An 18,922-nucleotide genomic window follows, 5' to 3' on the forward strand; every position below is an offset into this window, starting at 1 on the left:
TTGTACTAAACATTTGTATACTAACAGATATAAAAAATCCTGTTTAGCAGGTCCTAAGAAGGACCCTGTTTAACTTTGTTAAACCCAAGATTTTTTCCCAAACTTACCTGACATTGGGACCTTTCATCATCTGGATAGTCCAAGGTCACAGGCCTACAGGTTGACACTGGAAGCCAGCATCTTGCACAGGCCCTTCATATGGGCCAACTGCATCATGTCCTGTCTCTCCACACTGGCACTTGTGCTCCAGCACCTAAAAGACGCAGTACCCAGACCTGCTGGGCCCAACTAGCCCCCCGTACAATGACTTAGCAAGGACTGTACTCCCATCTTGTACACTTGGCAAGTTCCTACTCATCTTTTAAGACTCATTTCAAGAAGCACCCTTTCTTTATCTCATTTTTTCTAATCAGATTTTGTATTTATTATAAATTATAAAGTAATTCATATTCAAATTGAAGAGAATTTGAAAAACACAGAAAAAGATCATTAAAATTATCCATAATCCTATGTGCTACAAATAGAAATAACTTCTGTTAACATTTTATGTTTCCTTCCGGACTTGTTTTAGTACATAATGATATACTGACATACCTAATTTATCTTGAGATTTTATACATAGATAGACATAGATATAGATACATGTTTAATTTGGGATAATATTATATACCAGTTTTATATCCTGTTCTCTCTCTTTTTTTTAACATAGCGTTATATCATAAGCTTTTTTCCCATGTCATTAAGTGATTTTTGGAGACTCCATTTGAAGGGATGCATAATTTTCCATTGTAGAAATGTACCATAACTTATAAAACTGTGCTATTTTTGAACACTTAAGTGTTTCTCTAATAAGTTATTATAAGTAATGCTGCAGTGTGTCCTTGCACATAAATTTTTGTTTGCATGTCTAATTTTTTCTCTTAGTTTAGAATAGAAATTGCTGCGCCAAAGAATATAAACTTTTTACTCTCCCTTTAAAATTTCCCTTGGGCTTACTTTGGTTTTTCTTCCCTTATGACCCTCTAGTGTTTTTTTTCACACTTCAAATATAGAACTCATCACAATGTGTTGCAATTTTTTTTGTTTATCTGACTCTGTCAATTAGAAAATACGTGTCCTGAGTCAGGGTTGTGTCTTCTGATTTGTCATATACCCAGAACTAACAGAACACATGGCCTGGTTGAATGGGTTATTCTTATTTATTTTAGCATTTCAGAAAATATTCAGAAATGTTTCTAAGTATAATCACATGTGTGTTTACTTTTATGTTTATGCTCTTCTAACAGGATGGCATTTCAAGTTCAATTAATCATTTTCAGAACACTGTGTTATCGGTTCCTAATCTCGTGCCTGATTCGTATTTTGATGCTTTCACCAGCCCTTACATTAACAACAAACTTGAGGAAAAAACCTGTGGATCTGGGCCAAGCTTATCAGCAGTATTTGATGATGATAAGAACTTTCACACAATTATCTTTCAAATAAAGGTATATTTACTTTTACTAGAACTATTTTATAATATTCTCAATTTTTAAGAAATTCAGTAATATTTTCATTCCTTTCTTATCTTTAAATGTTCTATTTGTGAAAATTGGAATGTGCCTAATGTCTAAATGATAAAGTTTGGAAATAATGTTTCTTCTTTGAAAATTATCCTGTTAAGCATGAGATAACTTTTAAAAAGCGTTAACGTATCTGGCAAATAGTTACACATCATTAGCAATCCATGTGCATGTGCGTCTAGGAAAGCAATAATAGCTATTGAGAATGCTGAGAGACACAAGCAGAACGGATGACTTATCAGGCAATACAATCATATTTATTGAAGTCATTTTTTATTAACTATTTTGTGTTTTATTAAAACATAGTGCAATTATTTTAGGTCCTTTAGAAAAGAAATGTAATGGTATCTATCCATAGCCCCTCAAATGCAGGCACTAACTAAAGTATGCTTAAAGACTTTGATTCCACATACTAAAATTTTGAGCTTAGATGCCCCAATTTTTTAAAACAAAAGCACATTCATAGAGGAGACTGATGTGAGGAGGGAAATAACAGCAGTACTCCTTGGCTTTTTTCTCCCCTATATCCCTGAGGAACGTAATCTCCTGCATTGAAAACAGGAGTGTGGCCCTTGACTTGCTGCAATCACCTGTTTTCCTTGGCACCTAAGTGCTGCTATAATTTTAAATTTAAAACTTACCTATTTGTTAGTCATAGATATTCGTTATACATACAGCCCTATGTAACTTGAAATTAGCATAGTGTTTAAATCTGTTCATTTCATAAAGATACAGTTGTAACTATCACAGTATGATTTTAAAATGAACGTGATGTATTCCATCCACTACTGTTTCTATGCGTGCTGATGGTGGAGTTCTTATTCTCAGGGGCTCTGCTTTAAGTCACTAATTCAATAGCTATAAGCTCCTACCACATTACTTTGTTCTCCTTTCATAATTTTAACATTGCAAATTATTTTGGCTCTGTGTAGGTCCTAATTCCAAAATTTCATCCTTGATCTTTGGTTCTTTTGCATTAATACTTGTATTAAGAAGGGTATTCCACAACATTGTTTCATCCACTATCACATTACCTGGCCTCATAATAAATAGCAAAATAGTTTTCTGCTTTATCAACTTCCTCTCCCTTAATCAATTATTTTCCTTTAAAATGATGATTATAACATTTGTAATCAAAAATTATATTTTCAATTTGGAGGAGCCAAAGATATCTAGATATGAATCACTGCACATATCTTTCAAAAATAATAAGGACCTACAACAAAAAGAAACAAAACTACACGAAATCTGTCCCTTTGCATGTAACTAGAAGACAGATAACACCCAAATTTCAAGTTACCTTTGAGTAGAAAAATAAACACAATACCAACTAACTTTCTTTCTCATGCTCCTACCAGAAGCCTGTGTGGACAGTGAGGTCAGTCCTTTGATAATGTACATAAGAGAGAAACAAGGAGGCAGCAGCAGGCTTGAGGTTAATTTAAAATTACAGCCAGAAAGTCCACGCAAAAAATGGTTTTTAAAACGTCCTGTTAGATCAGAGCACTGACTACGGGAAAGGGGCTTGAAAATGCAAGCTATTGTAGGTGGCATTACTTCTGGGGGAGAAAATAAGGTTAAAAAGAAAGAACAGAAATTATTTGAACACTGGGTGGTATAAAGGAAATGAAACTACTAGTGAAAATGTAAAGTCTGCAAGACAAGAACCAAAAAATTAGTGTACATTATTTCTGCACCACTGTAAAATAAAATAGACTGCATATTGCTATAGTGACAGAACAGAATGTCCTTGAACTGTAAATCGTGTAAGTCACTCCAAATCCATGAGCTGAAGAAATCAAAATAGATTAAGTAAATGTAAAGCTACTTTAAGAAGAAAACAGAAAGTGAGAAAAGACAGCTGACAGAAATTCTCCCTCCACCCCCAAAACAACCATGAAGCAAAAGAAACACTACAAATTGAAATAAATATTCTCAAAGAAGCATTTGAATATATGGAAAACCACACTGAATCAAAAATTCAAAATTAAAAGTAGAAATGGGAAAAAAAAGATAAAATTATCTCCAAAATGAAGACTGAATTGCATGGTGCCAAGAGGAGAATAAAACTCAAATGAAATTTTAATTTGAGTATAGAAGAATGACAGGAAAACAACCAAGAGAATGAAAATAAGATGGAGAAATAAGTAACAAGGGTCAGAGAAAAAAATAATTGTAAGAGAAACAAGCAAAGAAGAAATAACATACATATTATTGGAGTCTCTAAAGAGGGAAAAACAAGAGGATAGAATAAACATTTATAACTATAGTACAAGAAAAGAATATTATTGAAAGGGCCTACAGAGTACCTTGGATAATTAGCCAGAACAACCAACTCTGAGAAATATCTTCTTAAAATTGTTAGATTTTAAAGCCAAAGAAAAATTCCTTTTGGTCTCAAAGAAAAATGATCAAATAGCTTGCAGAGGTAAGAGATTTAGTCCCACCTCAGGCTTCTCAAAAACAACAAATAAAGCAAGGCAATAATGATAAATTTTAAAGAAACTCATGGGAAGAAAGTGTGAATCAAGAATTTTTATCTAGCCAAGCTAGTCCTTCAAGTATTAAGGCTATAGAAAAACAGTTTTAAATATGCAAGGACCCAAGAAATTTCCACATTATTCCATCCACTAACTATCACATTACCTGGCCTCATAACAAATAGCAAAATAGCTTTCAGGAATCTACTACAGGATATGTTTTATCCAATTAAGAGATGACTTTGGGGGAAAAAACTGATGGCAAGTATTTAATATATTTAATTACAGATCTATTTAAGCCTAAAACAATGGAAGAGACAAGGATGGGAGACTACTATATAAATGTATGTTCTAATGAAGAAGAAATAATGAAACTTCAAAAACAGAAAAAGAAGGGAGAGAATAAGAATAAAGCAGAATAAGTTTATTAATTGATGTAGAGGTAATAGGTGGTAATTAAAGAATATCAGTAAAAACCAACAAATCAAATCATGAAAGGTTAATAAGGAAAACAGGTGACTGATGGTATTTTTTTTAAAGGATGTGATCACACAGAGAAACACAGAAAATAACCATAAAACATAAAAATAAAGTGACTAGGTTGAGACCAAATATATCAGTAATATAATGAAATGTGAATGGGTTAAATTCATCTATTAAAAGAAAAATATTTTCAATTTGACTCACAAGGCAAAACAAAACAATATACTGGATACAAGAGAGAAATCTCCAAGTGATTTTGAAAGGCTAAAAATGAAAGGATGCTCAATTGTGTACAGGCGAATGCGAACTATAAAATAGCAAGGCTTGTGATCCTGTGAGTCAGGGATCCCCAAGACCACCCTCATTTCTATGGTTTGCTAGAAGATCTCACAAGACTCAGCATATAGTTGTACTCATGGTCATGATTTATTACAGCGAAAGGATATAAAGCAAAATCAGCAAAGGCAAAAGGCATATGGGGTAAAGTCCAGAAGAAACCAGGCACAAGCTTCCAACAGTCCTTTCCTGGTGGAGTCACACAGGACACACTTAATTCCTTCTGCAATGAGTTGTGGCAATACAGGTGAAATATCATCTAGAGGAAAGCATATTAGAGTCTCAGTGCCCAGGTTTTTTACTGGGGGCTGGCTACAAAGGCACTCTCTGCCTGACATTTACCAAAATTCTAGACTCCCAGAAGGAAAGCAAGTATTCAGCATAAACCACATTGTTTACACAGTTCAGGCACAGTGAGCCACTCTTCCCAGTTAGGGAATAGTGAGAACTCTTCTAAAATTCAACTTCCCCAATGCTGAGCAAAGGCAACATTGCAAGCAGGCCTTTCTAAGGATAGAAATTTCAGGCCTGCTATGTTAACTCTCTTCTGCACAACTTGATATTAGACAAAGCAGAGTTTAGGGCAATAAGCATTAAATGTGATCACACTTAACTATTTTAAAAGCCACAGTTAGGCTGGCCAGTTAGTTCAGTTGGTCAGAGCACGGCCTTATAACACTAAGGTCACAGGTTCAGATCCCCAAAGCCATGATTTGTAATGAAAATATAATAGTTATAAGGGGTTTTTTTGCAGCAAATAGCCAAGAAAACACTTTTATAAAGTAAAGAGATCCAATGAAACATAAATAGAAACACTCAGACTTTAACACACTGCATTAGTCCATTTCTGTTGCTTATAACAAAATACCTGGAACTGGGTAATTTATAAGAAAACAAAATTTATTGCTTACATTTTCAGAGGCTAGGAAGTCTAAAGTCCAGGGAACACAGCTGGTGAAGTCTTTCTTTGGTGATGACTTCAGTGACAGCAGGGTATCACATTACAAAAATGATGGAGCAGAGAGAGAGACATACTCTCTTCTCTCTTCTTTTAAAGCTCTCAGAACCATGCCCCTGACCACCATTTTTAATCCATTCATTATAGCATGGTCCTACAGTCTAATTGCCTCCTCAAGACTCCATGTTTCAATTACCATACTAGGATTTCCCACTCTCTTAACAGTCAGTGGGATCAAATTTCTAACACATAAAACTTGGGGACACAATTCAAGCTTCAGTGAGTTGTGGGGGGGACATAATTCAATCCACTACACACACCATTCTCAGTATAAGACAGATCAAGTGGGATAGAAATAAATAAGGCTATAGAAGTCCTAAACAACATAATCAATGAGAAAAACAACAGCAAGGGCCGGCCCGTGGCTCACTTTGGAGAGTGTGGTGCTGATGGCACCGAGACAAGGGTTGGGATACCCTACCAGTCATCTTTAAAAAAAAAAAAAAAGAAAGAAAAGGAAAAAACAAAGAAATAACCATTGAAATAGAAAGAAAATTAAAAGCCCTAGGAGATTCCCTTGCACACATTTATCCAAATAAATTTGAAAACCTAGATAATAAAATGGAGAGATTTTAGGGAAACATGTTTACCAATTGATCACATTAGAAATAGAAAACCTACCAATATTCACAGAAGAAATAGAGGAAGATATCAAAGAAATGCCCTACAAAAAGCACCAGGACCAAATGGTTTCATGGGGGAATTTTATCAAATCTCCAAAGGCCAGATATTTATGATGCTACATAAATTATTCTGGAATATTGAAAATGCCTGTTAGAAAAAAACTCCATTAATAATAGCAACAAAGAAGAATGAAATACTGCCATTTGCAACAACATGGATGGACCTCGAGAGAATTATATTAAGTGAAACAAGTCAGGCACAGAAAGAGAAATACCACATGTTCTCACTTATTGGTGGGAGCTAAAAATTAATATATAAATTCACACACACACACACACACACACACACACACACACACACAAAACCGGGGGGGGGGAGAAGATATAACAACCACAATTACTTGAAGTTGATACGATAAGCAAACAGAAAGGACATTGTTGGGGGGGGAGGGAGAAGGGAAGGAGGTTTTGGTGATGGGGAGCAATAATCAGCCACAATGTATATCGAGAAAATAAAATTTAAAAAAAAAAAAAAGTAGTCTACTTAGGAATAAACCTAATAAGAAATGTTAAAAAGCCATATGAAGAATCCTTTTAAATATTTTTTTAATCTTCTGAAAATGCAAAAATAGAGTTAGACAAATTCTTAGATGGGATGACTCAACATAAAGATGTCCTTTCTCCCTAGGTTAATTTATAAATTTGACACATACCAATAAAAATACCAACAAGCTTTTGCATGAAGGTAGACAAGTTTAAAATAAAGCTTATATGTAAAAATAGACATGTAAGAATAGCTAGAAAAACATAGAAAAAAAGAAAATCAATGAGGGGTACTATACTTACCAAATATTAAATATAAATAGTCTATAATTTAAAGAGTATGGTACTGGTACATCAATAGATATCAGACCAGTAGAACAGAATAAAACACCCAAGTACTTTAGAAATTTGTTAAATAAAAATTATGGTATCTCAAATCACTAAAATAAATATGGAATTTTTTATAAATGGACCTGGGACTACTGATTAACCATTTAGACAAAGATAAAATAGGCTACATATTTCACATTGTACATACGAATACATTGACCAGAGATCTAAAAGTAAAATAAAACAATACAAGTACTAGAAGAAAGCATGGGTGAGTTTTTCTATACTCTTGTTCATAAGAAAAGGTTATCTAAGCATGACTTAAGATCCAGATGCAATAATAGAACAAATTGATAAATTCAATTACATGAAAATAAAAAACTTTTGCAAAGCAAAAAAACAAATCATAAACAAAGTAAAAATACAATTACAAACTGGGAGAATCCAATTGCATCCTATATCACAGCTAAGAGCTAATATTACTAATAAATAAAGAATTCTTACAATGAATGAGAAAGAGGAGACCAAAACTAGGTAGATTAATGGTCAAAACATATGACAGAAAATTCACCAAAAAATAGCATCTAAATATATGAAAACATATTCTACCTCACTCGTAAAATAAATGCAAATTAAAACAAAATTTTGGTAGCACTCCTCAACTATCAGATTAGCAAAATTAAAAAGTATGCCAACACATTCTGTTGGCTAGCCTATGGGGAAATAGACATTCCCACATTTTGCTTATGGGAATGCAAGAGAATTTTGCAATGTATAACAAAACTATATATGCGTTTACCTTTTGATCCAGCAATACCACCTTTAAAGATATACCCTGAAAATACATTTTCAACAACACAAAATTACATATGCACTAAGGTATTTATTACAGCATTGTTCATAATTGAGAAATATTTAAAGATTACCAAAACACTAGGAGAATACAAAGGAGAGTGATTGGATAAACGGTGGTACGTCCATAAAGAGGAATACCATGCAGTTGAACAAATGAATGAGGAAGACAGCTATGAATTAATGCAGAGTGATTTTCCAGGATCTATTGTTAGATGAAAAAGCCCAAATGCAAAATAATCTCTAGAGTATGCTCAGATACTTCATGTCAGAAATTGGGATGAGGGGAAGATAATCCAAAACTAAGGAAATTGGTTACCTAGAGAGGATAGTGGGCATGGTATAGAAAGGATGAGGATGATGGGTATGGGCTGGAAAAGATAAAGGGAGTGACTATTTTCTGAGTATACCTTTTAATGTAGTTCTAAAAAAATCAATAAGAATGGAGAGCAAAACCCTAAAATAAAATACAAAAAAAACAAATGAACCTGAAAGTATTTCAACTGAATGATATAACACACAGAAGGGAAAGGGGAAAAAAACTAAGCCAGGTAATTTTGAACACAGTATTTTGGCTATACACAGGTTGAACACCCCTTATATGGAAATCTGAAATCCAAAGTTTTTTGAGAGCCGACGTGATGCTCAAAGCAAGTGTTCACTGGAGCATTTCAGATTTCGGATTTTTGGATTAGGAATGCTCAACGAGTATGTATTCCACAAATACTCCAAAATCTGAAAAAAATCCAAAATCCAAGACACTTCTGGTCCCAAGCATTTTGGAAAAAGGATACTTGACTTGTACCTTTAGGCTAAAGACTACTATAACAAATATTGAACTCTGATTAGTAGGTTTGTTTTTCACAGTGATATTAATGTGTTAGCAATTCTGAAACTGTGTATCGTAGAGTTGAGAAAATAAGCAAGTATACTGGGGATGATGAAATGAGGTTACTCATCCTCAGAGAGGGTCACAAATATGGAAGAGGGAAAGCTGGAATGAACCCTATGGTGTTGTATGGAATTGGAGTTATGAACTCATGGTTTTTAATTCATCTATAGAAAGAGAAATATGTACGGTTTTGTGTATGTATGTATGTAGAGTGTGTGTGTTTGTGCATGTGTTATGTGTGTTTGTTTCCTAGATGTGTCTGCTGAGATGGCCTAGAAGCAATGACATCCTAGTACCAATGACCACATCTGGTGTCCACACATTGGTTTCTGTATACCATTTCCAAATAAACAGAACTCTCTTTGGTGTCTTTGAAGAAATGTCTTACTCAAGGGCTAGGGCAGGAAAGTATAAGAGAAGCCGAGAGCATATTGTTGAGCCAAAAAATAAGAATGTGCCCAAAGAAATAATGAAGACAAAGAAAGCCAGTTTAAAGTGTCTCCCTGGGTCAATTTGGCCATTAAAATAAAGATTATAACAGTACCATAATTCCTTGAATAAAATGTGAATATATGAGTCCGTATTGTGAATTAATTAATCGGTTAATTAATTAATTGATTGAGAAGAGAAAGTTTTTTCTTCATTAGAATACCAACCAATAAATGTAGAAAGAAAACATAATTAGAAAAATTGAAACAGTAGTCACCATAGAAATAGGCAAGAATCCCAGTATATACTAAAATGAGTATACAAAAGTATGATGAGAAACGGATTATTTACATATTCTCATATCATCTCTCCATAAGATATTTATTGACTTCAAAGAGGAAAATAATAATTTTACATTAATAAGCCTAACAGACAGTCCCTTAACCCACGTGTTAACGTTACCAATAATTAGACAGCTGACATTATGTATCTTGCTATATGATGCACTGAGAACCCACATCCCTTCTGTGGTGCTGCTGTGGGAAATGCTGAACTGAGTCTAAGCATGAGGGAATACAAAACACACGCACAATTGAAATACTCTTCAAAACTGTAAAAGTCGTGAAAGACAAAAAAGATTGAGAAAGTGTCCGAGATTAAAGGAAACCAAAGAGATATGACGAGGTACAATACAGGATCCTGGACCGGACAGCGGACACCAGAAAAAAATGTTTTTTTCTTTTGCTATAAAATACATTATTGTAACAAAAGGTGGGATTTGTATTTAGACCATTATTCTGTGGTTATATTTAAAAATGTCCTTGTGTTTAGTAAATAAACTCTGAAATATATGGGAGTAAGGTGCATATGTCTACAACTTTCTCCCAAGTGGTTCAGAATAAAATAATATGTATACAGAGAGAACGATAAAATAAATGTAATATATTGTTGAAATTTAGGGATTTTTGGTGACAGATATATGGAATTCTTTGTACTATTCCAGCAACTTTCCTGTGAATCTGAAATTATTTCAAAATAAAAAGGGTTTAAAATCATATTTTGAACATTGCTGGAGCTTTCCTTTTATAGTGCCCATATTATGTTTCTATCACCTACATGGTTACATATCAGAGACACTATTAAGTCAGCCCAAAGGAAATGTAGTTTGACATAGTTTTCTCCCAATTTTTAGTGTAAAGAAAGAAACAGCTGAAACACTGGAGGATTACATAAGAGCCAATTAAAAAGAAATAATGAACAAATAACTAAATACAAACATGTAGAATGTATGCTATTCTTTGTAATTAAACTTGTTACTAATAGCTTACCAGCCATAAAGCATGACTCTGAGCTACTTTCTCCAGTATTGGTGTATTGGGTTTGTGCAATTCCATTGCTCATTTTTAGTTTTCTCTCAGACAAATTGCAAGTATTTGCAAGAACTCTTGGTAAGAAGTACAAGGGTACCTCATAAGTTTGTAGAAAAGTAGAATTAAAAGATAGTACGAATCTTCCAATGAACTTTTTGGAGACCTCTCGTGTAAGGGAAGGCTATGCAGTGCAGCCAGGGAGTCAGGGACCAAGACCAATAACAAACAAATCCTAACCGCCTTTGATAGGCATTGAACACATGGTAATATATATTGATGCAAGTATGATAGGGACTGAAATGATTAGAAATGATTGCCTTGATTTGAAAAATCTTTGTGGGAAAAGAGAGGTTGAAGCCTAGTTTAAGAGAGCTGAGGGGAAGGACTTAATGAAGGCAGAGTATGAAGAACATTTTGGGAAAAGAGGCTGGCCAGTGCAGAGGATTGGATAGAAAGATTAAGCAAGTGATTTTGTAGATGTGCTAAACAGTCTGAGCTTTGCTCAAAAACACTTTAATTAAGTCATAAAATTTGCAGTTTGGAAAATAAACAGGAAGTACCCCTTTGTCATATTTTTAATAGTGATATATAAGTTCACCATGAAACCGAAAAAATTACCAGCATGCTTCCGTTCAGTCATAAAGAACAATGCTTCAAAAGCCAGATTTGAAGATGGATTTTTTTAAAAACTATTTAAGTTTCTTCTTGAATCAATTAACTTCTCCTTGCCCTTGAGGATGGTATCTTTCCTCACTCATGCATCCACAGGTCAAAGCATTTTGGGGGGCACAGAGAAAGCACTTGTACTTGTTTGGTTGGTTGGCTGGTTATATTGAATTGAATTCTGCTTGAGAAAAATATAGTTCTGTCTGTCTGTTTACAACACGTAGGAAACCATTCAGGCAGCATTTGAATCTGCCCGCTTGTATGCAGCTACATTTGAAAAGTTCCAGATATTCTTCAAAGAGAATGAAAGTCTTGATTTAGAAGCTCTTAAACTTCAGGAACCTGGTAAGTTTTCCATCTGTTTTTACTAATTATTTTTTATAGGGGCACCAATGTTAATAGTCTTCTAGGTTTCCTTTTGGTAGTATTTGGTGACAGAAATGGTAGCCCGAAAGAGCTGACCTGACAGAAGGCAAGGGTTTATTCATTTCTAGGTTATTATCCAGAGTTACTTTTTCCCTTTGTCTTTACTCAGTATTACTGTTTTATTGCAGAATATTACGGGAAGTAATTTCTCCCTAATGGTTTATCTTTTAGTATGAAATTGTATCAATGCTAAGTTTATACAAATATAGCCTGTATATGGAAATTGAAAGGAATATATACCTCTACCAATTCCACTACATAAGGTTTATGTAAGTTTTCCTATCTCTGAATTCAAGTTACTTTTTTTTCTGGGATTAAGATCTGATGGGTGTGAATCATCAACTCTTACTGATTAAATTAGACCAGGGGGAAATTATTTTTTTTTGACATTATCCTCAACAAAAGAAAATAATCTACAACATCCAAGTGAAATTTAGGCAAGGAAGTTGGTTATGAAATTAAGTATATATTATTCATTATTACTGTTTAAAAACACAAAGCATATCATTTATATTCTTTTTTTATTTCATGAACTGGCTTTATAGCTTTATCTTTTTTATGCACAAAAATAATTACTTTGATACTTTGCTTCATGAACAAGCACTAATTTTTTCCTGTAAGTTTTTATGTTTTTCTTTCAATGCTTTATTTTTATTGTGCTGAAGTATTTTAAAGTAAGTTGGACATTTCATCCCCAAGTTAAATAATTCTATATGCATCTCTAGAAAACGTTTCCATTGAACCAAAATGAGAGTATCACACCTCCTCAAGAAAACAACAATTCCTTAATATCAGCACTTATTCCACCTTCAAAATCTCCCAAGAAAAGCAGTTTACAGCTGATTTGGCCAAGGGTCTAATCCAAGAGGAGGCATTGTATCTAGTTGTTATGTCTAAGTTTCAAAAATCCAGAACAGACTTTTTTCAAGACATTAACCTGCTAGAGAGACCAAAACAGGGCCCCCCTTTAGGAAACAAAAACAATTAGACAAATTTATTTCCACTGTTCTTTGGCAACACTGTCACACTGATACCTAGTGTGTGTTGAGCCAGAGTGAACTGATAGGAACATGAGGACTTGAGGCCTTGCATGCTATGGTATTGCATCATGGTGGCAGTAAAGTACAGAGTCTGGCATTTGGGCACACAAAGTAAGCCTGATCCAAATAACCATTTCTCATCACTTAGATCTTCTATTCATATCCTTGAGCCCAAAGCCTCCCAGTCTCCTACTACCACATTCCCCACATTGGATAATTTTGATCTCTCACCAAGTTCCCATCTGGGTGAAGTCACCAGACTCACAATTTGCTCTGAATCTAGTCCTACCTTGGTTTGTCAGTCCTGCCTCTGAAAGTCATTCCTGGAGCCAGGGTCCACAGGTATTAACTATGTGTTGGCTGGGAATTTGGAGGACATTGGCCTGGGCTCTTAAACTCTGTGCTCCTCCGCTCTCTGTAACTCCCTGATACTTCCTAAACCTCGAAATCTGCCAGAGGTTGATAGAGTGCAGTTTTGCCCCTTGGATACCATGACTAGCCTGTTATCTTATGCCCTCAAACTACTATAATATTGCCTAGCACATATTGTAAATTCTTAATAAAGGTATATTTCACCAAACTTTTAGCCTGACAGTCCCCTATCCATTCTTAGAGGATGATCAGGGGAAGTTCTAGCTTCCTGACATAATCAGCCATATCTTACTGCTAAATTCCTATAAACATCAGCTTTTACTAGTAACCTCTACACTTAGAACTTATGACCTGATAGATACTGTGCTAAGTGATTATCAGGCATCTCATCTAATCCTCATAATTCTATGAGGTGAATATTAGTATTACCATTTTATACATAAGGAAATAGACATCTATGGAGATAAGATAACATCAAGATTATACAGCTGGTTAAGTGGTTTAGAAGCCATTTCTCTGGCTTGAAATCCTGTGTTCTTAACCATTATACATACTTTCTCTCCTTTTATCTCAAAAGAAAATAGAAGATAAATCTTATTTCTCTTCTATTGGCTTTACTATTTTATTTCTCTTTGTTTGACCATGGCCATGTCATTTAACTTCCCATTGATCTCTATTTCTTACGTATAAAATGTAAGTATTGGACCAAATCAGTGTTTCACAAACTTGCATTTCTTGGACCACTATTCTGAAAGATAATCAGATGAAACCATGAAGAAAGACTGTTCTCAAATAAGTTTGGAAAATACTAGTTCAAGAATATGACATAGGTTTCCTTAACAGAAGACTTCTTAGATAATTTGATATCCTTATTTTGCCAGTTCTCAAAAATATACACATCAAAACTTTTTGAAATGAGTGGGGTAAGTAATTGTTGCCCCTATTCTATAATATGAAGAAGCTGGGTCCAGGATCCTAGGCAGGAGCTGAGGGCAGCACCTCCTGCCCAGAAGCAGGCAAGGGAGCATGCCCAAAACACCACTTCCATGCAGACGGTCCACCACAGCCACCACCACAACCCCAGCTGCCACAAAAGCTGCTCGATGGCACAGCAGTAGCCACAGCCAATATACAGGCAGCCCACCAGACACTCAACTACATTGACACAAGTATGATCACCAGCATAGACCCAAAAAAGAAACAAAATCTCTCCTCAAAGCCCACTCCAGAGTAACAGAAGAAACAATTGCTCTGCCAGATGACCAGACATCAACATAGAGATACCAGAAATTTGAAAACCCAAGAAAATATGATATTACTAAAAGAATACAATAATTCTGAAATAACAGACCCTATAGAGGAGGAAACCCTCGAAATGACTGAAAGGGAATTCCAAGCAACAATCTTAAGGAAACTCACTGAGATAGGAGAAGACTCAGTTAGACAACACAATGGAAGGGAACAAACAGGATATGAAGGGGGAAATTTACAAAGAGAATAATACCTTAAAAAAGAATGTCGCAGAACTCATGGAATTGAAAGATTCACTCAATGAAATAAAAAATACAATCAATAGCTTAAGTAGCAGGTTACAACAAGCAGAAAAAAGAATTTCTGATCTTGAAGATAGTCTTTTTGAAATAACCCAGGCAGACAAAAAAAGGAAAAAAGAATTTTAAAAAATGAAGAAAATCTAAGAGAGCTAGCAAACAACCTTCAGCTCACAAACATTCAAATTATGGGGAGGAGAAAGGAAAAGGCATGGAAAACCTGTTCAATGAAATAATAACAGAAAACTTTCCAGGTATAGGGAGAGATACAAACCTTCACATCAAGGAGGCTCAAAGGTCACCAAACAGATTCAACCCACAAAGATCCTCTCCGAGACACATTATAGTCAGACTGGCAAAGCTCAAAGACAAAGAGAGAATCTTAAAAGAAGCAAGAAAAAATCATCGAGTCACCTATAAGGGAGCCCTATCAAACTATCAGCAGCAGACTTTTCAATAGAAACTCTACAGGCCATAAGAAAATGGGATGATGTATTCAAAAAACTAAAAGAAAAAAACTGCCAGCCAAGAATACTATACCCAGCAAGGCTATCCTACAGAAACAAGGGAGAAATAGTGTATTTTCCAGAGAAAAAAAAACTGCAGGAGTTCATCACCACAGAACCAGCCCTATAAGAAATTCTCAAAGAAGCCCTGCATCTACAATCCAAAAAAAGATAATCACTACCACAAATATACAAGAAAGAACAAAACCCACTGGTAGAACAAAAGTGCAAATGAAAAAGAGAAAGAAACTAGATCTTACTACTACAAAAAATCATACTGACAATATAATAATGCCCCTGCTTAAGTTCTGATTTTAGTAATTTAGTTCTCTCTTTTGTTCTTGGTCAATCTAGATAAAGGTTTGCAAATTTTGTTGGTCGCTTTAAAGCAGCAACTTCTGGTTTTGTTAATTTTCTCTATTGTTTTTTAATTCCCTATTTCATATATTTCTGTTGTAATCTTTGTTTATTTCCTACTTATACTTGCTTTTGGTTTTGTTTGCTCTTTTTCTATTTTCTTAAGGTAGAAATTTACATTACTGATTTGAGATTTTTCTTATTTTTAATATAGGTGTTTACAGAATAAATTTTCCTCCAAGCACTGCATGAGCCCTGCATCCTATAAATTTTGATATTGTTGTACTTTGATTTTTATCTAAAGTAATCTCTAATTTCCCTGTGATTTTTCTTTTTACCCACTGCTTATCTAGGAGACTATTGTTTGATTTCCATGCATTCATGAATTTTCTAAATTTCCTTCTGTTATTTTGGTCAGAGAACATATTCTCTATGATCTTAGTCTTTGTAAATGTATTAAGACTTGTGGACAAAAATTTTTTTTACTATTGGATAAATGTAAAGAAACCCAACAACAAGAACACAACAAAAGAGGCTGAAGCTCAGAAAAATTAAATGACTTACCTAAGACCACATGTGGTTTAAAGACTTGAGCCTAGATCTTCTAACTCTCTGGTGTGTTCTTTCTACTATGTCAAGCACCTTCATATATTCAGGAGAGGAGATGGCATGAATAAAGGCGGACATCAATACTCTTTTCTCTTTGGATTGGAGGAGGGTTTTGGAAAGAGAAAAAGGGTCGGTAAGGAAATCAATCTGACCCAAGTGGAAAAAGTAATTGGAAATAAAGGTAGTAAAATTTCTGGAGGCCCAGAAAGTACAGGATATTGAAAGATACGCAGAAGATTTTAGAATTTTATATGCATTAGAAAGAGCTGTTTTTGACCAACGGTATGATTAAAATGTATTCAAGTCTAATGGGGCTTCCATTGGTTCCAGGTGGATTGGAGAAGGGAGAAAATGGAGGCAGGAAGATTATCAAAATGCAACTGCATCCTATGCCATATGCAAACTGATAAGGGCTTTAACCATGGTGTAGAGAGCGAGAATGGCAGGGAGCTGTTGGAAAGAGGAATGGAGATAACTTTAGCTATATTTGATTTCTTGTGTTTCAACATTTTGTTGTGAATGTCCTCAAAATGCTTAACCTTGATGTACCATGTGGGAGAACTCTTAGATTAAGCCCAACTTCAGACCACCTATCTCTAGAATCTGGTTCATTCCAGACTAGATCATCTAGTGCCATTACTAGATGATGAAAAGAGTTATTTTCATCTTTCATCTCTTAGTAGGAGCCAAAAAACATATGTACTTTGTAAAATATTAGTTTCTTTATTAGAAGAATAAAATACAGTCATGTGCCTCGTAATGATGTTTCAGTCCATGACAGACAGCATATATGACGGTGGTCCCATAAGATTATAATGGCTGTACCATACAGCCTAGATGTGTAGTAGGATATACCACCTAGGTTTGTATAAATACACTCTAAAATGTTCTCACAATGACATAATTGCCTAAGGATGCATTTCTCAGAAGATATTCCTGTCATTAAGTAATGTATGACTGTGTTATAAAGCATTATGAATTAACATTTTAAAGTTACACAAGGTACTTGAATTAGCCTATTTTCTGTTGCTTATAAAAGAATACCTGAAACTGGGTAATTTATAAAGAAATGAAATTTAGTTCTTACAGTGTCAGAGGCTGGGAAGTCCATGGTCCAGGAGGTGCTTCTGGAGAGGGTCTTCTTCTTGGTGGGAACTCTACAGAGTCCCATGGCAATGCAGGCAGTCACATGGCAAGAATGGCAAGGGCTCTCTGGTGTGCTCTCCTTATAAAGCTACCAGTCCACACCCATTATCATGAGCTCATTTCTCTGAATAAATTAATCCATTCATGACCGCATAGTTTTCAGGATCCAATCACCTCTTAAAGGCCCCAATCTTTCAAATATCATAATCAGATTTCCCACCCTCTTAATGCTGTTACAGCGGGAATCAACTTTCCAGCTCATGAACTTTTGAGGGACACATTGGACCCATAGCAGTAGTCTAAGTATGGATAATAACATTATTAAATACATGTGTAAATTTATTAATGCAGTGATTTTTAGCATATTTTGTAATGATCCTTTAAAATTCATTTATGCTTTACATGAACTATTTTATATAGATGTTACATTCTTTATTGAACAACTGGAAAAATATCACAGACAGCACAAGGACATAGTAGCTCTAAGGCCTACCAGAAATGTGGGATTGCTGCTTATTGACACTAAGCTGCTAAAAGAAAAACTAATTCCATCACCTTTGCGATGCTTGGAGGTAACTATGAACTAGGAAAAATTTAATTATGGTATCTACAATTATTTCATAATTTTTCCACTGTAAAAAAAAACCCTGTTGTTCATTTTTCTAGCATTGCAGATATTAAAATTAACATACAACTACTATCTGTTTCTTTCTGTCAGCTTTTGAACTATAGAAGGGAGAGGACTGCAGGCCTTAGACTAGCCTCTTACTCTTGCTCCTTTTTCCTTTGTTGAAACATTTCAAGACTTCCTGCAGGAGAGTTACCACTGTAACAGCTCAGTGTCCTAGTAGGAATAATGATTGATTCTAGAAAACTGAGATGAAGTTTAGGGGATTATTTTCCGATCTATAACTGCCCCTAAAGGTCTGATTATGTTTTGGTGAGTTAGAGAGATAGGGAAATTTCTGAAAAAAACTTGCAGAACCAATACAACAATTTCCTTTGGAACCAGAGTATACCTGTATATTCTCAAATGCCTCCAGAAATATAGTGATGTAGAACAGGGTTTGGCAAACTATAGCCCACAGGGTCAGTGCAGCCTGCCTACTGTTGAGTATGCAGTTTTATTGGAATACACCATGACAATTGGTTTACATATTGTCTACGGCTGCTTTCTCACTACAAGAACAGAGTTGAGTAGTTGTGGCAGAGACTGTATGTCCTGCAAATCTAAAATATTTACTATCTGGCCCTTATGAAAAACTTTTGCTGACCCCTGATGTAGATGACAGAATACAGAGCAATGTATAAACGACTTTTCAAACCTCTGTG

At 34.8% G+C, this 18,922-nt stretch overlaps 1 protein-coding gene across 1 annotated transcript in view; it reads left to right on the forward strand.

The window, feature by feature from the left end:
- The window catches only part of DNAH6 (dynein axonemal heavy chain 6), a 305,977-nt gene that overhangs the window by 61,911 nt on the left and 225,144 nt on the right, over positions 1 to 18,922 (forward strand). The window contains exons 10-12 of the mRNA XM_063078669.1: positions 1,287 to 1,487; positions 11,809 to 11,929; positions 18,011 to 18,162. Coding sequence (XP_062934739.1) covers positions 1,287 to 1,487; positions 11,809 to 11,929; positions 18,011 to 18,162 — 474 coding nt within the window. The remainder of the gene's footprint in view (positions 1 to 1,286; positions 1,488 to 11,808; positions 11,930 to 18,010; positions 18,163 to 18,922) is intronic.

This window comes from Cynocephalus volans, chromosome 14, assembly GCF_027409185.1.
Source record: "Cynocephalus volans isolate mCynVol1 chromosome 14, mCynVol1.pri, whole genome shotgun sequence".
Taxonomy (NCBI): Eukaryota; Metazoa; Chordata; class Mammalia; order Dermoptera; family Cynocephalidae; genus Cynocephalus; species Cynocephalus volans.